The sequence below is a fragment of the Anopheles coustani genome, unplaced genomic scaffold (genome assembly GCF_943734705.1).
Source record: "Anopheles coustani unplaced genomic scaffold, idAnoCousDA_361_x.2 U_14, whole genome shotgun sequence".
Lineage (NCBI taxonomy): Eukaryota > Metazoa > Arthropoda > Insecta > Diptera > Culicidae > Anopheles > Anopheles coustani.
In genome coordinates this window covers 48658-70931 of record NW_026525227.1, presented here as the reverse complement: position 1 = coordinate 70931, position 22274 = coordinate 48658, and the positions used below count along the sequence as shown (strand labels likewise).

At 42.4% G+C, this 22274-nt stretch overlaps 1 protein-coding gene across 1 annotated transcript in view; it reads right to left on the bottom strand.

The window, feature by feature from the left end:
* Window positions 1-12364: 12364 nt before the first annotated feature.
* LOC131271133 (uncharacterized) overlaps window positions 12365-22274 on the bottom strand; it is a gene marked incomplete at its 3' end in the record, with an annotated part of 58266 nt that continues 48356 nt past the window's right edge. The window contains exons 2-3 of the mRNA XM_058272519.1: window positions 18640-18667; window positions 12365-17419 (exon numbers count right to left, since the gene is read on the bottom strand). Of these exons, the coding sequence (XP_058128502.1) occupies window positions 12365-17419; window positions 18640-18667 (5083 nt within the window). The remainder of the gene's footprint in view (window positions 17420-18639; window positions 18668-22274) is intronic.

Here is a 22274-nt window from a genome sequence, read left to right as displayed (position 1 = left end):
TTAGAAGGTGCTTAAAGTGACTTTAAAGAGAATGAGACGATGCAAAATGGTGTTTAGAAGGTGCTTAAGGTGACTTTAAAGAGAATGAGACGATGCAAAATGAGGTTTAGAAGGTGCTTAAGGTGACTTTAAAGAGAATGAGACGATGCAAAATGAGGTTTAGAAGGTGCTTAAAGTGACTTTAAAGAGAATGAGACGATGCAAAATGGTGTTTAGAAGGTGCTTAAAGTGACTTTAAAGAGAATGAGACGATGCAAAATGGTGTTTAGAAGGTGCTTAAAGTGACTTTAAAGAGAATGAGACGATGCAAAATGAGGTTTAGAAGGTGTTGTGCTTCTATGTGGGTGTACTTTATTATAATTAACGTTAGCTTATACTTATGGTAGTGGTGGCTGCGGAGAGGTACGTGCGTTCGCCTTGAGTGTCGCTGGTCAAAAGGGCCGAACGACCACGCTGTCTCCAGCTCGCGTCATCTCGCTGATGACGTATGATCGGCATGCATTTATACCTGGCGGTACACTGCTCCAGCCTCCAACATCTCCCCCCTATGAAGACTGTTGTCCATATCGGTTTGGAGCGGAACGGTTACGGCTGGAACGACGTGGAGCCGCTGGTTGTGCTTGATCAGACTCTTGAACTGGCGTATCTACTGGGTCATTGTTTTGAGAGGGAAAAGCTAGTTGACTAGGTCTCGTTGGAGTATCCTCGTTTGATTGAAACTGCTCTACGAGCGTATACCATGTAAGATCCTGATCTGAAGAATCCCTATTGTTAGTAATTTCCTCTGAATCGCCGCGAGTACGTAGTTGGTTAGTGTGAGCCCTAATGAGTTTTCCTCCGTCTAGTAGTACATTATATAATACGTTTCCTACTCGCTCAATCACAACACCTGCTAACCACGATAGTTTTCCTGTCTTGAAAGTACTTGCGTAGACTTTCTGATTCTTCTCAAAAACTCTCTTTTTAGCGCCGTGATGCCTATTGAATTGATCTTCCATACGGCGGTTTCTTTTTTGTTCGCATGTCGTCTGTGTAGAAGGTTTGAGCAAGTCCAGGGTTGTCCTATGCCTCCTCCCCAATAAAATTTCTGCAGGTGAGAGTCCGTTTGGAGCTGATTTGTTTGGCGTTGATCTGTAAACAGACAAAAAGGTTTGTAGTGCTCTAGATACAGACTTAGTTTCTGGCAAAATTTTCCTTAACCCTCTCTTGAGTGTGTCCACGAAGCGTTCCGCTTGTCCGTTGGACTGAGGATGATATAGGGTGGTTCTCAAGTGAATTATTCCGAAAGAATCGCAAAATTCCTTGAATTCGGCACTCGAGAATTGTGTACCATTGTCAGATACAATGGTTTCTGGTAATCCAAATCGCGCGAATGTTTCATGCAGCAAATCCAGTGTCGATATCGTTGAGATAGATGACGTGCGGATGATTTCAGGCCATTTGCTGTATGCGTCAATGATTACAAGAAAATATGAACCTTCGAAAGGACCCGCGTAGTCTAGATGTATGCGTTGCCAAGGGTTGCTGGGTAGCGGCCACGATGATAGAAGCGATTTCGATGGTGCCTTCGCTACTGCTGCGCATTCCTTGCGCGCTGACACAAAATTTACGACGTCTCGATCTATTCCAGGCCAGTAAACATAACTCCTCATTATTGATTTCATTCGTTCCTGACCAGGATGTCCTTTATGTAGTTCCTTGAGCACTGCAGCTTGGTATTGTTTTGGAATCACTATGCGATCACCTAGCATGAGACACTCTTTCACAATTGAAAATCCTTCCTTACGATCGTAGAAAGGACGGAGCTCTGGACTCACTTTTTTTTGCGTTATTCGGCCAACCAGTTCTCTCATATTGAATTACTTCCTGTAGTAGCGTGTCCTTAGATGTGGCTGCTTGAATATCTTTGAAGCTGAGCACTGGTAGTGCTGTGAAAACTGCTGACACGTTTGCAAAAATTTCTTCCTCTAATTGCACTGCTGCTATGACGTAGTCTTCTTCTTCTACTTGTCCATAACGTTGTTCTGCAGACGTCAATGTTCTAGAAGCATGGCACACCGCCTTTATGGAACCATCCGGAAAACGATGCATGAGACACGCTCCTATTCCATGACTGGATGCATCGGCAGCAACTATTGTCTCCAAACTGGGGTCATAGTGAGCCAACAACAGGTCTGAGCGAAGCAAGGCTTTGAACTGATCAAATGATTCTTGGCAATCCTTATTCCAATTCCATTTTGAATCCTTCTTCAGAAGTGCATCTAGCGGACGTCTCAGTTGATGCATGCTGCTAACGAATTTACCATAAAAATTAATAGCGCCTAGAAATGATCGTAACGTTGTTAGATCTTGAGGAGGTGTTAAGTTGCAAATAGCCTCTGTTTTCGTTGGATCTGGGCGAATTCCTTTGTGGTTTACAATGAACCCGAGATAACGAATTTCTGACGCGAAAAATGAGCATTTGTTGAATCTTAGTGTGAATCGTTTATTAATGAAAGCGTTTTATATAATCTGGATTGATGTTCTTCGACAGTTCTGCCATGCACCAGAACATCATCGAGATAAGTTTCCACACCTTCCAGTCCGGCTATCATCGAATCCACTATTTTCTGGAATGTGCCGGGAGCTGATTTAATGCCCGGTGGTAATCGGTTAAACACGTAGAGACCACGATGGGTGTTTACCGTGAGCAGTTTTTTTGATGTTTCTTCTACGGGAACCTGCAAGTAAGCATCAGAGAGATCGATGTGTGAGAACATAGTACTGCCTGAGAGTTTGGCGAAGATTTCTTCCGGCAATGGTAGCGGATGTTGATTCATCTCAATGCTATTGTTCAGGCCAGTGGAATAATCTGCGCACACACGAATTTTCGAAGGCTGGCCGTTGATTGCTTTCTTTCGAACGGCTAATATTGGTGCTGCCCATTCCGAAAATTCTACTGTAGATATGACACCCATATTCTCTAATCGATTTAACTCTGCCTCAATTTCCTGTAGAGCGGCAAATGGAACTGGTCTTTTAGTGCGATAAATTGGCTGAACATTTTCCTTCAAATAAAGCTTTGCTTCAGCTTTGGTGCAGCAACCGAGTGTGTTTGCGAAGAGAGATGGATACTTTGTTTGCAGCTCCTGAGCTTCGCTGGTTGCGCTCACACTTTTACACACAGTTTCTAGCGGCATTTGCCATAAGTTGAACGATTCTAAAAGATCCAACCCAAAAAGATTGAGGTTGTCAACTTTTGTGATAAATAATGTGCATCTACGCTCGGTTCCGTTGAGGATGACGTCACAGTCAATTTGCGCGTGAAGTGGAAGTGGCTGTCCTGAAGCGGTCCGGGCTTTAACTGTCGGTTGTTTTGTAGGTGGACTTCCAATCCGTTTCCAATTGTCTTCCGTGATGATGGAGATGTCAGAAGCACAATCTAGCTGGAGCTTCACATTCACGTTATTTATCATTACACTGATAAATTTAAGCCTGCTTTGCGCATTGATGTGATTAACCGTGCGGATCGTATTGATATTCGATGCCTTCCCTTTTCTCCGTTTGCCTGGGTTTGATTTCACACATTGACAAAACCCTTCTTTGTGTCCGATGCCATCGCACTCTTTGCATCGGTGATCGAGATAGGGACACTCTCGAACAAAGTGTAACTTTCCACACTTCCAACACGGCGTTCTAGGTTTTCGATGCGTAGAGCCCTTTTGTTCGATTTGCGACGGCGAGAACGCTCCTCTTGGTGCTTCGGTTTTTTTCTTTGTGAAGCGCGGTTGCTGAACCACGTGCACTGCAGCATCACTTGATTTTTTTTCCACTAATTCCACATCACGTCGCAGATTTGTTATTCGACCGCACTCGGTTATGAGTTGTTCTAAAGTGGTTGTTTTGTTTGCTTCGAGCTTTGCGAGCAATGCTTTTCTTATTTCGGCGTCTTGAGCTTCGTGTAGACCGCACACAAAAATAAGGCACTTAAACTCGTCCACTGAACAACTCCCGATGCCAAATTCTTCACATTGCCGATTAACTAACCCTGCGTAATCAGTATAATCTTGCGTAGCACGTTTTCTCATTGCGAGACAGTTGTAACGTTTCGAGAACAGTGAAGTTTGAGAACCGAAAAGCTTTCTCAATTTCGATACTGTGTCTTCGAAGTTTACGTCGCGTGTCGCTAGCGGCAAAATATGATTTGCATACTGCTGAAAAGCGTCATTACCCAGTTTTCGCAGTAATAACCGTGTTTTTGCAGCGTTATCGAGATTTGCAGCGTCCACTGTGAATATGTCCTCGTATCGACTGTACCACATATCGAAAGTGTAGCTTTTGTCCTGCGTAGGATTGAAGTCGGTCATGGACCTTAGCAACGTTTCAATACGCGTATCCGTTGTCGATGTCTTATCCGTTGTGGAGAATTTGGACATAAATTCAGCGAAAAGTTTTTTAAACTCTTCGTCCATCCTCGTCGCCAAAATGTTGTGCTTCTATGTGGGTGTACTTTATTATAATTAACGTTAGCTTATACTTATGGTAGTGGTGGCTGCGGAGAGGTACGTGCGTTCGCCTTGAGTGTCGCTGGTCAAAAGGGCCGAACGACCACGCTGTCTCCAGCTCGCGTCATCTCGCTGATGACGTATGATCGGCATGCATTTATACCTGGCGGTACACTGCTCCAGCCTCCAACAGAAGGTGCTTAAAGTGACTTTAAAGAGAATGAGACGATGCAAAATGGTGTTTAGAAGGTGCTTAAAGTGACTTTAAAGAGAATGAGACGATGCAAAATGAGGTTTAGAAGGTGCTTAAAGTGACTTTAAAGAGAATGAGACGATGCAAAATGGTGTTTAGAAGGTGCTTAAAGTGACTTTAAAGAGAATGAGACGATGCAAAATGGTCTTTAGAAGGTGCTTAAAGTGACTTTAAAGAGAATGAGACGATGCAAAATGAGGTTTAGAAGGTGCTTAAAGTGACTTTAAAGAGAATGAGACGATGCAAAATGAGGTTTAGAAGGTGCTTAAAGTGACTTTAAAGAGAATGAGACGATGCAAAATGAGGTTTAGAAGGTGCTTTAAGTGACTTTAAAGAGAATGAGACGATGCAAAATGGTCTTTAGAAGGTGCTTAAAGTGACTTTAAAGAGAATGAGACGATGCAAAATGGTGTTTAGAAGGTGCTTAAAGTGACTTTAAAGAGAATGAGACGATGCAAAATGAGGTTTAGAAGGTGCTTAAAGTGACTTTAGAGAGAATGAGACGATGCAAAATGAGGTTTAGAAGGTGCTTAATGTGACTTTAAAGAGAATGAGACGATGCAAAATGGTGTTTAGAAGGTGCTTAAAGTGACTTAAAAGAGAATGAGACGATGCAAAATGAGGTTTAGAAGGTGCTTAAAGTGACTTTAAAGAGAATGAGACGATGCAAAATGAGGTTTAGAAGGTGCTTAAAGTGACTTTAAAGAGAATGAGACGATGCAAAATGAGGTTTAGAAGGTGCTTAAGGTGACTTTAAAGAGAATGAGACGATGCAAAATGAGGTTTAGAAGGTGCTTAAGGTGACTTTAAAGAGAATGAGACGATGCAAAATGAGGTTTAGAAGGTGCTTAAAGTGACTTTAAAGAGAATGAGACGATGCAAAATGAGGTTTAGAAGGTGCTTAAAGTGACTTTAAAGAGAATGAGACGATGCAAAATGGTGTTTAGAAGGTGCTTAAAGTGACTTTAAAGAGAATGAGACGATGCAAAATGGTCTTTAGAAGGTGCTTAAGGTGACTTTAAAGAGAATGAGACGATGCAAAATGAGGTTTAGAAGGTGCTTAAAGTGACTTTAAAGAGAATGAGACGATGCAAAATGGTGTTTAGAAGGTGCTTAAAGTGACTTTAAAGAGAATGAGACGATGCAAAATGGTGTTTAGAAGGTGCTTAAGGTGACTTTAAAGAGAATGAGACGATGCAAAATGGTGTTTAGAAGGTGCTTAAGGTGACTTTAAAGAGAATGAGACGATGCAAAATGGTGTTTAGAAGGTGCTTAAAGTGACTTTAAAGAGAATGAGACGATGCAAAATGGTGTTTAGAAGGTGCTTAAAGTGACTTTAAAGAGAATGAGACGATGCAAAATGAGGTTTAGAAGGTGCTTAAAGTGACTTTTAAGTGAATGAGACGATACAAAATGAGGTTTAGAAGGTGCTTAAAGTGACTTTAAAGAGAATGAGACGATGCAAAATGGTGTTAAGAAGGTGCTTAAAGTGACTTTAAAGAGAATGAGACGATGCAAAATGAGGTTAAGAAGGTGCTTAAAGTGACTTTAAAGAGAATGAGACGATGCAAAATGAGGTTTAGAAGGTGCTTAAAGTGACTTTAAAGAGAATGAGACGATGCAAAATGGTGTTTAGAAGGTGCTTAAAGTTACTTTAAAGAGAATGAGACGATGCAAAATGAGGTTTAGAAGGTGCTTAAAGTGACTTTTAAGAGAATGAGACGATACAAAATGAGGTTTAGAAGGTGCTTAAAGTGACTTTAAAGAGAATGAGACGATGCAAAATGGTGTTTAGAAGGTGCTTAAAGTGACTTTAAAGAGAATGAGACGATGCAAAATGAGGTTTAGAAGGTGCTTAAAGTGACTTTAAAGAGAATGAGACGATGCAAAATGGTGTTTAGAAGGTGCTTAAAGTGACTTTAAAGAGAATGAGACGATGCAAAATGGTGTTTAGAAGGTGCTTAAAGTGACTTTAAAGAGAATGAGACGATGCAAAATGGTGTTTAGAAGGTGCTTAAGGTGACTTTAAAGAGAATGAGACGATGCAAAATGGTGTTTAGAAGGTGCTTAAGGTGACTTTAAAGAGAATGAGACGATGCAAAATGAGGTTTAGAAGGTGCTTAAAGTGACTTTAAAGAGAATGAGACGATGCAAAATGAGGTTTAGAAGGTGCTTAAAGTGACTTTAAAGAGAATGAGACGATGCAAAATGGTGTTTAGAAGGTGCTTAAAGTGACTTTAAAGAGAATGAGACGATGCAAAATGGTGTTTAGAAGGTGCTTAAAGTGACTTTAAAGAGAATGAGACGATGCAAAATGGTGTTTAGAAGGTGCTTAAAGTGACTTAAAAGAGAATGAGACGATGCAAAATGGTGTTTAGAAGGTGCTTAAAGTGACTTTAAAGAGAATGAGACGATGCAAAATGGTGTTTAGAAGGTGCTTAAGGTGACTTTAAAGAGAATGAGACGATGCAAAATGGTGTTTAGAAGGTGCTTAAGGTGACTTTAAAGAGAATGAGACGATGCAAAATGGTGTTTAGAAGGTGCTTAAGGTGACTTTAAAGAGAATGAGACGATGCAAAATGGTGTTTAGAAGGTGCTTAAAGTGACTTTAAAGAGAATGAGACGATGCAAAATGAGGTTTAGAAGGTGCTTAAGGTGACTTTAAAGAGAATGAGACGATGCAAAATGAGGTTTAGAAGGTGCTTAAGGTGACTTTAAAGAGAATGAGACGATGCAAAATGGTGTTTAGAAGGTGCTTAAAGTGACTTTAAAGAGAATGAGACGATGCAAAATGAGGTTTAGAAGGTGCTTAAAGTGACTTTAAAGAGAATGAGACGATGCAAAATGAGGTTTAGAAGGTGCTTAAAGTGACTTTAAAGAGAATGAGACGATGCAAAATGAGGTTTAGAAGGTGCTTAAAGTGACTTTAAAGAGAATGAGACGATGCAAAATGAGGTTTAGAAGGTGCTTAAAGTGACTTTAAAGAGAATGAGACGATGCAAAATGAGGTTTAGAAGGTGCTTAAGGTGACTTTAAAGAGAATGAGACGATGCAAAATGGTGTTTAGAAGGTGCTTAAAGTGACTTTAAAGAGAATGAGACGATGCAAAATGAGGTTTAGAAGGTGCTTAAAGTGACTTTAAAGAGAATGAGACGATGCAAAATGAGGTTTAGAAGGTGCTTAAGGTGACTTTAAAGAGAATGAGACGATGCAAAATGAGGTTTAGAAGGTGCTTAAGGTGACTCTAAAGAGAATGAGACGATGCAAAATGGTGTTTAGAAGGTGCTTAAAGTGACTTTAAAGAGAATGAGACGATGCAAAATGAGGTTTAGAAGGTGCTTAAAGTGACTTTAAAGAGAATGAGACGATGCAAAATGAGGTTTAGAAGGTGCTTAAAGTGACTTTAAAGAGAATGAGACGATGCAAAATGAGGTTTAGAAGGTGCTTAAAGTGACTTTAAAGAGAATGAGACGATGCAAAATGAGGTTTAGAAGGTGCTTAAAGTGACTTTACAGAGAATGAGACGATGCAAAATGAGGTTTAGAAGGTGCTTAAAGTGACTTTAAAGAGAATGAGACGATGCAAAATGGTGTTTAGAAGGTGCTTAAGGTGACTTTAAAGAGAATGAGACGATGCAAAATGAGGTTTAGAAGGTGCTTAAAGTGACTTTAAAGAGAATGAGACGATGCAAAATGGTGTTTAGAAGGTGCTTAAAGTGACTTTAAAGAGAATGAGACGATGCAAAATGGTGTTTAGAAGGTGCTTAAGGTGACTTTAAAGAGAATGAGACGATGCAAAATGAGGTTTAGAAGGTGCTTAAAGTGACTTTAAAGAGAATGAGACGATGCAAAATGAGGTTTAGAAGGTGCTTAAAGTGACTTTAAAGAGAATGAGACGATGCAAAATGAGGTTTAGAAGGTGCTTAAAGTGACTTTAAAGAGAATGAGACGATGCAAAATGAGGTTTAGAAGGTGCTTAAAGTGACTTTGAAGAGAAGAGACGATGCAAAATGAGGTTTAGAAGGTGCTTAAAGTGACTTTAAAGAGAATGAGACGATGCAAAATGAGGTTTAGAAGGTGCTTAAAGTGACTTTAAAGAGAATGAGACGATGCAAAATGGTGTTTAGAAGGTGCTTAAAGTGACTTTAAAGAGAATGAGACGATGCAAAATGGTGTTTAGAAGGTGCTTAAAGTGACTTTAAAGAGAATGAGACGATGCAAAATGGTCTTTAGAAGGTGCTTAAGGTGACTTTAAAGAGAATGAGACGATGCAAAATGAGGTTTAGAAGGTGCTTAAAGTGACTTTAAAGAGAATGAGACGATGCAAAATGAGGTTTAGAAGGTGCTTAAAGTGACTTTAAAGAGAATGAGACGATGCAAAATGAGGTTTAGAAGGTGCTTAAAGTGACTTTAAAGAGAATGAGACGATGCAAAATGGTGTTTAGAAGGTGCTTAAGGTGACTTTAAAGAGAATGAGACGATGCAAAATGGTGTTTAGAAGGTGCTTAAAGTGACTTTAAAGAGAATGAGACGATGCAAAATGAGGTTTAGAAGGTGCTTAAAGTGACTTTAAAGAGAATGAGACGATGCAAAATGAGGTTTAGAAGGTGCTTAAAGTGACTTTAAAGAGAATGAGACGATGCAAAATGGTGTTTAGAAGGTGCTTAAAGTGACTTTAAAGAGAATGAGACGATGCAAAATGGTGTTTAGAAGGTGCTTAAGGTGACTTTAAAGAGAATGAGACGATGCAAAATGAGGTTTAGAAGGTGCTTAAGGTGACTTTAAAGAGAATGAGACGATGCAAAATGTTGTTTAGAAGGTGCTTAAAGTGACTTTAAAGAGAATGAGACGATGCAAAATGAGGTTTAGAAGGTGCTTAAAGTGACTTTAAAGAGAATGAGACGATGCAAAATGGTGTTTAGAAGGTGCTTAAAGTGACTTTAAAGAGAATGAGACGATGCAAAATGAGGTTTAGAAGGTGCTTAAAGTGACTTTAAAGAGAATGAGACGATGCAAAATGAGGTTTAGAAGGTGCTTAAAGTGACTTTAAAGAGAATGAGACGATGCAAAATGAGGTTTAGAAGGTGCTTAAGGTGACTTTAAAGAGAATGAGACGATGCAAAATGGTGTTTAGAAGGTGCTTAAAGTGACTTTAAAGAGAATGAGACGATGCAAAATGAGGTTTAGAAGGTGCTTAAAGTGACTTTAAAGAGAATGAGACGATGCAAAATGAGGTTTAGAAGGTGCTTAAGGTGACTTTAAAGAGAATGAGACGATGCAAAATGAGGTTTAGAAGGTGCTTAAGGTGACTCTAAAGAGAATGAGACGATGCAAAATGGTGTTTAGAAGGTGCTTAAAGTGACTTTAAAGAGAATGAGACGATGCAAAATGAGGTTTAGAAGGTGCTTAAAGTGACTTTAAAGAGAATGAGACGATGCAAAATGAGGTTTAGAAGGTGCTTAAAGTGACTTTAAAGAGAATGAGACGATGCAAAATGAGGTTTAGAAGGTGCTTAAAGTGACTTTAAAGAGAATGAGACGATGCAAAATGAGGTTTAGAAGGTGCTTAAAGTGACTTTAAAGAGAATGAGACGATGCAAAATGAGGTTTACAAGGTGCTTAAAGTGACTTTAAAGAGAATGAGACGATGCAAAATGGTGTTTAGAAGGTGCTTAAGGTGACTTTAAAGAGAATGAGACGATGCAAAATGAGGTTTAGAAGGTGCTTAAAGTGACTTTAAAGAGAATGAGACGATGCAAAATGGTGTTTAGAAGGTGCTTAAAGTGACTTTAAAGAGAATGAGACGATGCAAAATGGTCTTTAGAAGGTGCTTAAGGTGACTTTAAAGAGAATGAGACGATGCAAAATGAGGTTTAGAAGGTGCTTAAAGTGACTTTAAAGAGAATGAGACGATGCAAAATGAGGTTTAGAAGGTGCTTAAAGTGACTTTAAAGAGAATGAGACGATGCAAAATGGTGTTTAGAAGGTGCTTAAGGTGACTTTAAAGAGAATGAGACGATGCAAAATGAGGTTTAGAAGGTGCTTAAAGTGACTTTAAAGAGAATGAGACGATGCAAAATGAGGTTTAGAAGGTGCTTAAAGTGACTTTAAAGAGAATGAGACGATGCAAAATGAGGTTTAGAAGGTGCTTAAAGTGACTTTAAAGAGAATGAGACGATGCAAAATGGTGTTTAGAAGGTGCTTAAGGTGACTTTAAAGAGAATGAGACGATGCAAAATGAGGTTTAGAAGGTGCTTAAAGTGACTTTAAAGAGAATGAGACGATGCAAAATGGTGTTTAAAAGGTGCTTAAGGTGACTTTAAAGAGAATGAGACGATGCAAAATGAGGTTTAGAAGGTGCTTAAAGTGACTTTAAAGAGAATGAGACGATGCAAAATGAGGTTTAGAAGGTGCTTAAAGTGACTTTAAAGAGAATGAGACGATGCAAAATGGTGTTTAGAAGGTGCTTAAGGTGACTTTAAAGAGAATGAGACGATGCAAAATGAGGTTTAGAAGGTGCTTAAAGTGACTTTAAAGAGAATGAGACGATGCAAAATGGTGTTTAGAAGGTGCTTAAAGTGACTTTAAAGAGAATGAGACGATGCAAAATGGTGTTTAGAAGGTGCTTAAGGTGACTTTAAAGAGAATGAGACGATGCAAAATGAGGTTTAGAAGGTGCTTAAAGTGACTTTAAAGAGAATGAGACGATGCAAAATGGTGTTTAGAAGGTGCTTAAGGTGACTTTAAAGAGAATGAGACGATGCAAAATGAGGTTTAGAAGGTGCTTAAAGTGACTTTAAAGAGAATGAGACGATGCAAAATGGTGTTTAGAAGGTGCTTAAGGTGACTTTAAAGAGAATGAGACGATGCAAAATGAGGTTTAGAAGGTGCTTAAAGTGACTTTAAAGAGAATGAGACGATGCAAAATGAGGTTTAGAAGGTGCTTAAAGTGACTTTAAAGAGAATGAGACGATGCAAAATGGTGTTTAGAAGGTGCTTAAGGTGACTTTAAAGAGAATGAGACGATGCAAAATGAGGTTTAGAAGGTGCTTAAAGTGACTTTAAAGAGAATGAGACGATGCAAAATGGTGTTTAGAAGGTGCTTAAGGTGACTGTAGGGTACGGCCTACTCCGGAACTTGTTACTCAACAGGTGGATAGAGAAAAGAAGAAAATGGTTTCAAAAATCTGGGTTTGTCCAACGGTACCAGAGAACGCAATATAGTGTCCACAGATCGCTACCCGCCAGGGACTTTCTGTGGATTATAATGCTAAGTATGTTGGGGACAGAGCCTAACAAACACCAGTGGTTTTTTCTCAAGTTGCATATATTTGGTTTTCTGAACGCCTTTACTTACGTCACAAATGTTGTGTTAGCGATGTCTAAGACCGGTGACACTGTTATCAATTAACCGTTATTTTTGAACAGCAGGTTATCATAAACTGGTACTTGTAGGGTTTCGTTAAATTCAAAATTCCTAACTGTTCAGAACCTTGTAGAGTTCTGTGGCCTACCTTTAGGCGTCGCAATATCGTACATTCTGCCACCTTAAAATTGAATAATTTTAACTGTTTGCTTTTGGTAATACACACAGCTTTACCAATGGCCTAGTCACTGTACTTCCCTTACTTGTACGTAATGTAAAGACACGCGCTTTGCCATCCTTTCCAGGATGCTCCTCGGTTACGCGTGCTAATGGCCAACACGCCGAAGGCATATTATCTTCCTTAATTATAACTAACGTTCCTGGCGTTACTGTGGTTGTACCATCCTTTGTCCATTTAGAACGCGCCTGCAGTTGTTGTAAATACTCCTTCTGCCAACGGTTCCAAAAGTGCTGGCGAAGTTGTTGAACATGACGCCAGTGGTTCAACCGGTTTTCGGCTTCGTACAGCAAGCAGTGGTCCGGAACAAGCTGTAGGTTCGTTCCAACCAGGAAATGTCCAGGAGTGAGGGCTGTCATATCGTGTGGGTCATCTGACATCGATGTTATAGGTCGGGAGTTGACACAGCATTCTATCTCGTCCAGCAGCGTAGACATGTCCTCATACGAAAGTGATGTCGTTCCTAAAACGCGCACTAGGTGGTACTTCATGGTTTTGACGGCGGCTTCCCACAGTCCACCGAAGTGAGGAGCTCTTGGTGGGATGAACTTCCATGAAATTTTGCGTTCTAGTGTCCAAGCTTGAATGCTCTGCTGGTGTTCAGTTGTACGCAACAGCTTGTACAACTCGTTCAGCTTGTTTGCTGCTCCCTTGAAGTTCGTCGCGTTGTCCGAGTGTAACTCCAATGGCAAACCACGACGAGACACAAACCGTCGTAATGCTGCTATAAATGCTTCCTTTGTCAGGTTTGACACCAGCTCGATGTGTACGGCACGGGTGGTGAAGCATACAAATATGGCGACGTATGCCTTCACGGGCGCCGCCCGTCGGTGGCCACCTTTCAGGAACACTGGACCACAGTAGTCAATACCGGTGATCGAAAAAGGAGGGGCCGGTGTTACTCGGACAGCCGGGAGGTCAGCCATTATAGTTGCTGACGACGATGGTCGGGCGCGGAAGCAGGTGTGGCACTGGTGAAATACCTTCCGGGCGAGATTTCGGCCACTTGTAATCCAGAAGCGTTGTCTGCACGTGTTTAGCATCAGAGTCGGTCCCGCGTGAAGTAACTGTTTATGAAAATGTTCCATCAGCAGACGAGCGAATGGATGGCTGGCCGGAACAACTAGTGGGTGCTTAACATCCTCCGCTAGCGGTGAATTGGACAAACGTCCTCCAACTCGGATGATTCCGTCAGCTCCTAGTTGCGGATGCAACCATCTAAGCGGGGACGACGCAGGAACGGGTTTCTTCTGCTGCAAGGCCTTGATTTCTTGCTGCAGGTGGTCTCGTTGAGCCAAGCGGCACAGCACTTCTTCTGCATCCGTCAAGTCCTTCGTCGTCAGGCCAGGGTTCTCGTACGACCGGCGTTTGGTGCATCGGTTCCAATACTGAACCCAGTACGCTGTCATCCGTCTCAGCTTAGAATACGATGAGAAGAGCGTAAATATGCGGTGAGCTGGCAGCTCAATGGCAGCGCATGCCACAACTGCTACTCGCTGCTCTGCTTGCACTGAAGGATCTGGTGTCGCAAGCAGTGGTGGAGGCCATTGATCTTCTGGCAGGCTCATCCAGGAAGGACCCTGCCACCATAGGGTACTGGAGAGGAGATCTTTGCCCAAACATCCTCTGGAAGCAAGATCAGCCGGGTTGTCGACTCCTGCGATGTGACGCCACGTGCAACCTTCCGTCAATTGTTGCACCTGCGATACCCGGTTGGCAACATATGGCTTCCAGGAGTTTGGTGATGCTCGCAGCCAATGTACCACAGTCATGGAGTCTGTCCAGAAAACTGCCAGAGATCCTGGGTTTACCGCAGTCCTTACTCGGTCGAATAGCAAGCTGGCCAACTGTGCTGCGCACAGTTCAAGCCGAGCGATAGAGTGCTTGCTATTGAGGGGCGTCACTTTGGTTTTTGAGGCGAAGAGCTCCATTGTGCCATGTCCCTGGGCATCGCAACTACGGATGTAGCAGCATGCTCCATATCCTTTCTCCGAAGCATCGCAGAAGACGTGGTATTGGATGGTGGTCACTGAAGATCTAATGGCGACTCGCGGAATGCTGATGTTGTGAAGGTAATGCATTTGCTCAAGAAAGTTGAGCCATTCTGTTCGTAGCTGCAGCGGAAGTTCAGCATCCCATCCCCAGGGTTGTTGGTTGACGTGTTTCAGATTCCACACCCGTTGAAGAAATTGCTTGGCAACCGCCTTCACTGGGTCAACAAACCCCACCGGATCGTAGATCTTCCCAATGGTGGACAATACCTTGCGTTTGGTTGCATCTTCGATGACATCCGGGGCTTGGACTTTGAAGCGCAGAGTGTCCGCTGACGTATCCCATATTATTCCAAGTGTTGCCAACGATCCGTCGTCATCATCGTTGGGATATGGGCTGGATGCTCGGCTTTGTTGGTCCACATGATGCAACACCGCTTCCTCGTTTGATGCCCATTTCCGCAGCTCAAATCCACCTTTGGCAAACAGTTGTTCGGTTTGCTGTTGCAAGGTTTGAGCAGCCTCGGGTGAATCAGCTCCAGACACAAAGTCATCCACGTAGAAGTCAGAGAACCGAGCTGCTGCTATTGTAAACTCACTCCCATGATCCAATACGGTTTGTTGCAGAGATCTCACCGCAAGGAATGGTGCAGATGCGGTTCCATAAGTTACAGTATTCAGCTCATATTCTTCGATGGGATCATGGGGTGAAGCTCGCCACAGAATGCGCTGTAGGGCGCGATCGCTGGGATGTACCCATATTTGCCGGTACATTTTTGCCACATCTCCTGTCAGGGCAATTTGATGAGTTCTGAATCGCATCAGGATCGATGTAGCATCTTGTTGAATTGTTGGTCCGATCATCAGCGTATCATTCAACGACACTCCTGTCGATGACTTGCTGGATGCGTCGAACACAACCCGACACTTCGTTGTGGTGCTGTCGGCCTTAAAAACAGGATGGTGTGGGAGGTAGAATGTTTCCCGACTATCAACTGCTGCTGCCACCTTTGTCATGTGGCCTAAGCGGAGGTATTCGGCCATGAACTCCACGTATGCCTTTTTTGTTTCGGGTTCTCGCTGCATACGTCTCTCGATAGCCAAAAACCGATGGAGGGCGATCGTCCGCGAGTCACCTAGTTTCCCGATCATGTCAGACTTTCTCGGAAGTCGGACGACATATCGGCCGGCTTGGTCTCTGCTTGTAGTGGCCGCGTAGTGGTCCTCACAGGCTCTCTCCTCAATACTCCAGCTAGGGAAACTGCCTACGTCTTCTATTGCGAAGAATTTCCTCATCATCGTAGTCAGCTCGTTGGTGTGTATGGCGACTGAACACACCACTGGCAACGACTGCTCTGCTATCTGGGCTGTGCCACTTACAACCCACCCAAATGCTGTTTCTTGGAGTGACGGCATACCTTCTCCAAGTGAGATGCGTCCGGTTTTTAAAAGCTCGTAGAAGCACGCCGCACCCAGGATGATATCGATTCCACCAGGCTTGTGGAATGTTGGGTCAGCCAAGACGCAGGTTGCTGGAATCGTCCACTGGCTGTGGTGTATACGATGGGCCGGCACATCTGCTGACAGCTTGGGCAGTACCAGCATCTCCAGCGACGTCGAAAATGATGAACAGCGCGACTGGATGGTGGCTCGTACTGATGACTTTATGTTCGTCGCTTGGCTGCCACCAATCCCCGACAGCGGAATGCTCACCGACTTTCGAGGCAGGTTTAAGAATTGCGCCAACCTTCCCGTAATGAAGTTGGACTGTGCTCCACTGTCCAAGAGAGCCCTTGCAGCATGGTTCTTCCCTGCGCTGTCAGTGATGTACAACATGACGGTTGACAACAACACTGTCGATGGTATCGCCGTGTGAAGCGATATTGTAGCTGTACGGTGTTCTGCTGCAGATGTTGGCGGTTCGTGGCGGATCTCGCTGGCGGCACTAGTCCCTTCGTCGTGGAGCAAGGTGTGATGTTTTTGCTGGCATCGACGACACGTCCACTTCGAGAGGCACCTTTTGTTGAGATGACCAGCTCCGAAACAGTTGAAACAACGTTTCCAACTTCGGAGCTTGTCCCGTTTGTCTGGTAGCGACAGTGCTATGAAATCCGCGCACTTGCTGAGCATGTGGTTGTCCTGGCACATGACACACGTTGCGGTCGGTGACGGCGTAACGGTCGACGTGAACGCTTTAGTAGGAGCCGGCTTTGGACGAGATGGTTTGTCCATATTGCCTGCTGCGCAGCTCTCCAACACTTCGCATTGCCGCGTGATGTAATCGAACGTACGGAACAAATCCGGAAACTCGCCGTGCTGCAATGTAAGCTCCCATGCCTTACGAGTACTGGCGTCCATACACGACGCGAGGATGTGGGTGATGATGAGGTTGCTGGTTTCATCGATGTTCTTCTCTAAGAACTGCAACCCATCAACGTGACCCTTACACGTTTCTACTAGTGATCGAAGTTCGCTGGCTGATTCGCGTTGCACGGGTTTAAGTTGGAGTAACCCAGCAATGTGCTTGTCGACGATTGCTCTCGGGTTCGCGAACCGCTTTTCTAGCACCTCCCAGGCACTCTTGTAGTTGTTGCTGCTCACCATTGCCGCATTGATGATTCCTGCTGCCTTTCCGGTGAGTGCCTTGTTCAGGTGGTGTAACTTAGCTGCATCCGAATCATTTGTCCTTCCCATGATGTCGAGGAACATGGCCTTGAACTTGGGCCACTCCTCGTAGCGTCCGTCGAAGGTCGGCATCGGGACACTTAGATGATGCGCTGCCGAAGTTACAGGAGCTGCTGAAGCTGTTGGTGTTTTGTCCTGCTGTGCCTCCAGCTTGGCTGTGGAGGTGGCGTGCAACTTCCGGAATGCGTCGTCAGCATCCATGTCGACTTCTAGATCATCTGGCAGTAGATCGATGACGTTCTGCATCAACCTGGCGTGGGCGCCTTGAAGTTCCATTAACGTACGTAAGTGCACCCGTACAGTAGCCGGAGGGAGTTTTTCGTCAGTGATGTCCGGCTGAAGCTGTGATAGTTGACGATAGGCCAGCTTCATTTTGGCGCGCAGTACTGCTAACTCACGATCACCTGGTGATGACATCGACGGTTTTGGTGACACATGCTGAGCAGTCGTTTCTAATACGTGGTCACTCGCGCACTGTTGTACGTTGGCTTCCGTAGCCTCTTGGTCGGAATTATCACTCCCATCATGTTCTGGTGGCGGGGAGTGCATCACTTTATTCCTGCGTGTGTTCATTGTCACTTCTGACTAGTCTTTTGCACTTTTCACTTGTTCACTACACTGTTTTGTCAGCGTCGACTGCTACGACACTCTGGACTGGTACTCACAATCACGCTGAGTAAACTTCTCGTGGCGATGAGACGCTGGACGGTACCACCGAAGGAAACTCACACCTTGAGTTATCTTCCCGTGAGGCCCCGATGCGCACTGGATCGGCCTCGTGTGGTGTCCGTGGTCTGCCAGTTGAAGGGGACGTTCAATCGCTGGGCACGAAGCGCTGGACAGTTGCACCGAAGAGAACTCCCGACTTGGGTTCTCTTCCCTTGAGGCACCGATGCGCACTGGATCGGCCTCGTGTGGTGTCCGTGGTCTGCCCCCGATGGAAAATCAACTCGTCCGGTTAATCCACGATTCCTGTAGACGCTGGGTTGAACAAACGCTGGGCACGAAGCGCTGGACTGATCCACTGAAGAGAACTCCCGACTTGGGTTCTCTCCCCTTGAGGCACCGATGCGCACTGGATCGGCCTCGTGTGGTGTCCGTGGTCTGCCACCGATGTTCAATCAACCCGTCCGGTTGACGAAAGTTCCTCTTCCGACGACGAATGTATGAAATAATCTGCGCACGATAGGTTCGTTGCGCCGATCCGGTTCGAAGGACCAAAATGTAGGGTACGGCCTACTCCGGAACTTGTTACTCAACAGGTGGATAGAGAAAAGAAGAAAATGGTTTCAAAAATCTGGGTTTGTCCAACGGTACCAGAGAACGCAATATAGTGTCCACAGATCGCTACCCGCCAGGGACTTTCTGTGGATTATAATGCTAAGTATGTTGGGGACAGAGCCTAACAAACACCAGTGGTTTTTTCTCAAGTTGCATATATTTGGTTTTCTGAACGCCTTTACTTACGTCACAAATGTTGTGTTAGCGATGTCTAAGACCGGTGACACTGTTATCAATTAACCGTTATTTTTGAACAGCAGGTTATCATAAACTGGTACTTGTAGGGTTTCGTTAAATTCAAAATTCCTAACTGTTCAGAACCTTGTAGAGTTCTGTGGCCTACCTTTAGGCGTCGCAATATCGTACAGTGACTTTAAAGAGAATGAGACGATGCAAAATGAGGTTTAGAAGGTGCTTAAAGTGACTTTAAATAGAATGAGACGATGCAAAATGGTGTTTAGAAGGTGCTTAAGGTGACTTTAAAGAGAATGAGACGATGCAAAATGAGGTTTAGAAGGTGCTTAAAGTGACTTTAAAGAGAATGAGACGATGCAAAATGAGGTTTAGAAGGTGCTTAAAGTGACTTTAAAGAGAATGAGACGATGCAAAATGAGGTTTAGAAGGTGCTTAAAGTGACTTTAAAGAGAATGAGACGATGCAAAATGAGGTTTAGAAGGTGCTTAAAGTGACTTTAAAGAGAATGAGACGATGCAAAATGAGGTTTAGAAGGTGCTTAAAGTGACTTTAAAGAGAATGAGACGATGCAAAATGAGGTTTAGAAGGTGCTTAAAGTGACTTTAAAGAGAATGAGACGATGCAAAATGAGGTTTAGAAGGTGCTTAAGGTGACTTTAAAGAGAATGAGACGATGCAAAATGAGGTTTAGAAGGTGCTTAAAGTGACTTTAAAGAGAATGAGACGATGCAACATGAGGTTTAGAAGGTGCTTAAAGTGACTTTAAAGAGAATGAGACGATGCAAAATGAGGTTTAGAAGGTGCTTAAAGTGACTTTAAAGAGAATGAGACGATGCAAAATGGTGTTTAAAAGGTGCTTAAGGTGACTTTAAAGAGAATGAGACGATGCAAAATGAGGTTTAGAAGGTGCTTAAAGTGACTTTAAAGAGAATGAGACGATGCAAAATGAGGTTTAGAAGGTGCTTAAAGTGACTTTAAAGAGAATGAGACGATGCAAAATGGTGTTTAGAAGGTGCTTAAAGTGACTTTAAAGAGAATGAGACGATGCAAAATGAGGTTTAGAAGGTGCTTAAAGTGACTTTAAAGAGAATGAGACGATGCAAAATGAGGTTTAGAAGGTGCTTAAGGTGACATTAAAGAGAATGAGACGATGCAAAATGAGGTTTAGAAGGTGCTTAAAGTGACTTTAAAGAGAATGAGACGATGCAAAATGAGGTTTAGAAGGTGCTTAAAGTGACTTTAAAGAGAATGAGACGATGCAAAATGAGGTTTAGAAGGTGCTTAAAGTGACTTTAAAGAGAATGAGACGATGCAAAATGAGGTTTAGAAGGTGCTTAAGGTGACTTTAAAGAGAATGAGACGATGCAAAATGAGGTTTAGAAGGTGCTTAAAGTGACTTTAAAGAGAATGAGACGATGCAAAATGAGGTTTAGAAGGTGCTTAAAGTGACTTTAAAGAGAATGAGACGATGCAAAATGAGGTTTAGAAGGTGCTTAAAGTGACTTTAAAGAGAATGAGACGATGCAAAATGGTGTTTAAAAGGTGCTTAAGGTGACTTTAAAGAGAATGAGACGATGCAAAATGAGGTTTAGAAGGTGCTTAAAGTGACTTTAAAGAGAATGAGACGATGCAAAATGAGGTTTAGAAGGTGCTTAAAGTGACTTTAAAGAGAATGAGACGATGCAAAATGGTGTTTAGAAGGTGCTTAAAGTGACTTTAAAGAGAATGAGACGATGCAAAATGAGGTTTAGAAGGTGCTTAAAGTGACTTTAAAGAGAATGAGACGATGCAAAATGAGGTTTAGAAGGTGCTTAAAGTGACTTTAAAGAGAATGAGACGATGCAAAATGGTGTTTAGAAGGTGCTTAAGGTGACTTTAAAGAGAATGAGACGATGCAAAATGAGGTTTAGAAGGTGCTTAAAGTGACTTTAAAGAGAATGAGACGATGCAAAATGGTGTTTAGAAGGTGCTTAAGGTGACTTTAAAGAGAATGAGACGATGCAAAATGAGGTTTAGAAGGTGCTTAAAGTGACTTTAAAGAGAATGAGACGATGCAAAATGAGGTTTAGAAGGTGCTTAAAGTGACTTTAAAGAGAATGAGACGATGCAAAATGAGGTTTAGAAGGTGCTTAAAGTGACTTTAAAGAGAATGAGACGATGCAAAATGAGGTTTAGAAGGTGCTTAAGGTGACTTTAAAGAGAATGAGACGATGCAAAATGGTGTTTAGAAGGTGCTTAAAGTGACTTTAAAGAGAATGAGACGATGCAAAATGAGGTTTAGAAGGTGCTTAAGGTGACTTTAAAGAGAATGAGACGATGCAAAATGAGGTTTAGAAGGTGCTTAAAGTGACTTTAAAGAGAATGAGACGATGCAAAATGAGGTTTAGAAGGTGCTTAAAGTGACTTTAAAGAGAATGAGACGATGCAAAATGGTGTTTGAAAGGTGCTTAAGGTGACTTTAAAGAGAATGAGACGATGCAAAATGAGGTTTAGAAGGTGCTTTAAAGTGACTTTAAAGAGAATGAGACGATGCAAAATGGTGTTTAGAAGGTGCTTAAGGTGACTTTAAAGAGAATGAGACGATGCAAAATGAGGTTTAGAAGGTGCTTAAGGTGACTTTAAAAGAATGAGACGATGCAAAATGAGGTTTAGAAGGTGCTTAAAGTGACTTTAAAGAGAATGAGACGATGCAAAATGGTGTTTAGAAGGTGCTTAAAGTGACTTTAAAGAGAATGAGACGATGCAAAATGAGGTTTAGAAGGTGCTTAAAGTGACTTTAAAGAGAATGAGACGATGCAAAATGAGGTTTAGAAGGTGCTTAAAGTGACTTTAAAGAGAATGAGACGATGCAAAATGGTGTTTAGAAGGTGCTTAAGGTGACTTTAAAGAGAATGAGACGATGCAAAATGAGGTTTAGAAGGTGCTTAAAGTGACTTTAAAGAGAATGAGACGATGCAAAATGAAGTTTAGAAGGTGCTTAAAGTGACTTTAAAGAGAATGAGACGATGCAAAATGAGGTTTAGAAGGTGCTTAAAGTGACTTTAAAGAGAATGAGACGATGCAAAATGAGGTTTAGAAGGTGCTTAAAGTGACTTTAAAGAGAATGAGACGATGCAAAATGAGGTTTAGAAGGTGCTTAAAGTGACTTTAAAGAGAATGAGACGATGCAAAATGAGGTTTAGAAGGTGCTTAAAGTGACTTTAAAGAGAATGAGACGATGCAAAATGGTGTTTAGAAGGTGCTTAAAGTGACTTTAAAGAGAATGAGACGATGCAAAATGGTGTTTAGAAGGTGCTTAAAGTGACTTTAAAGAGAATGAGACGATGCAAAATGAGGTTTAGAAGGTGCTTAAAGTGACTTTAAAGAGAATGAGACGATGCAAAATGGTGTTTAGAAGGTGCTTAAAGTGACTTTAAAGAGAATGAGACGATGCAAAATGGTGTTTAGAAGGTGCTTAAAGTGACTTTAAAGAGAATGAGACGATGCAAAATGGTGTTTAGAAGGTGCTTAAAGTGACTTTAAAGAGAATGAGACGATGCAAAATAGTGTTTAGAAGGTGCTTAAAGTGACTTTAAAGAGAATGAGACGATGCAAAATGGTGTTTAGAAGGTGCTTAAAGTGACTTTAAAGAGAATGAGACGATGCAAAATGGTGTTTAGAAGGTGCTTAAAGTGACTTTAAAGAGAATGAGACGATGCAAAATGGTGTTTAGAAGGTGCTTAAAGTGACTTTAAAGAGAATGAGACGATGCAAAATGAGGTTTAGAAGGTGCTTAAAGTGACTT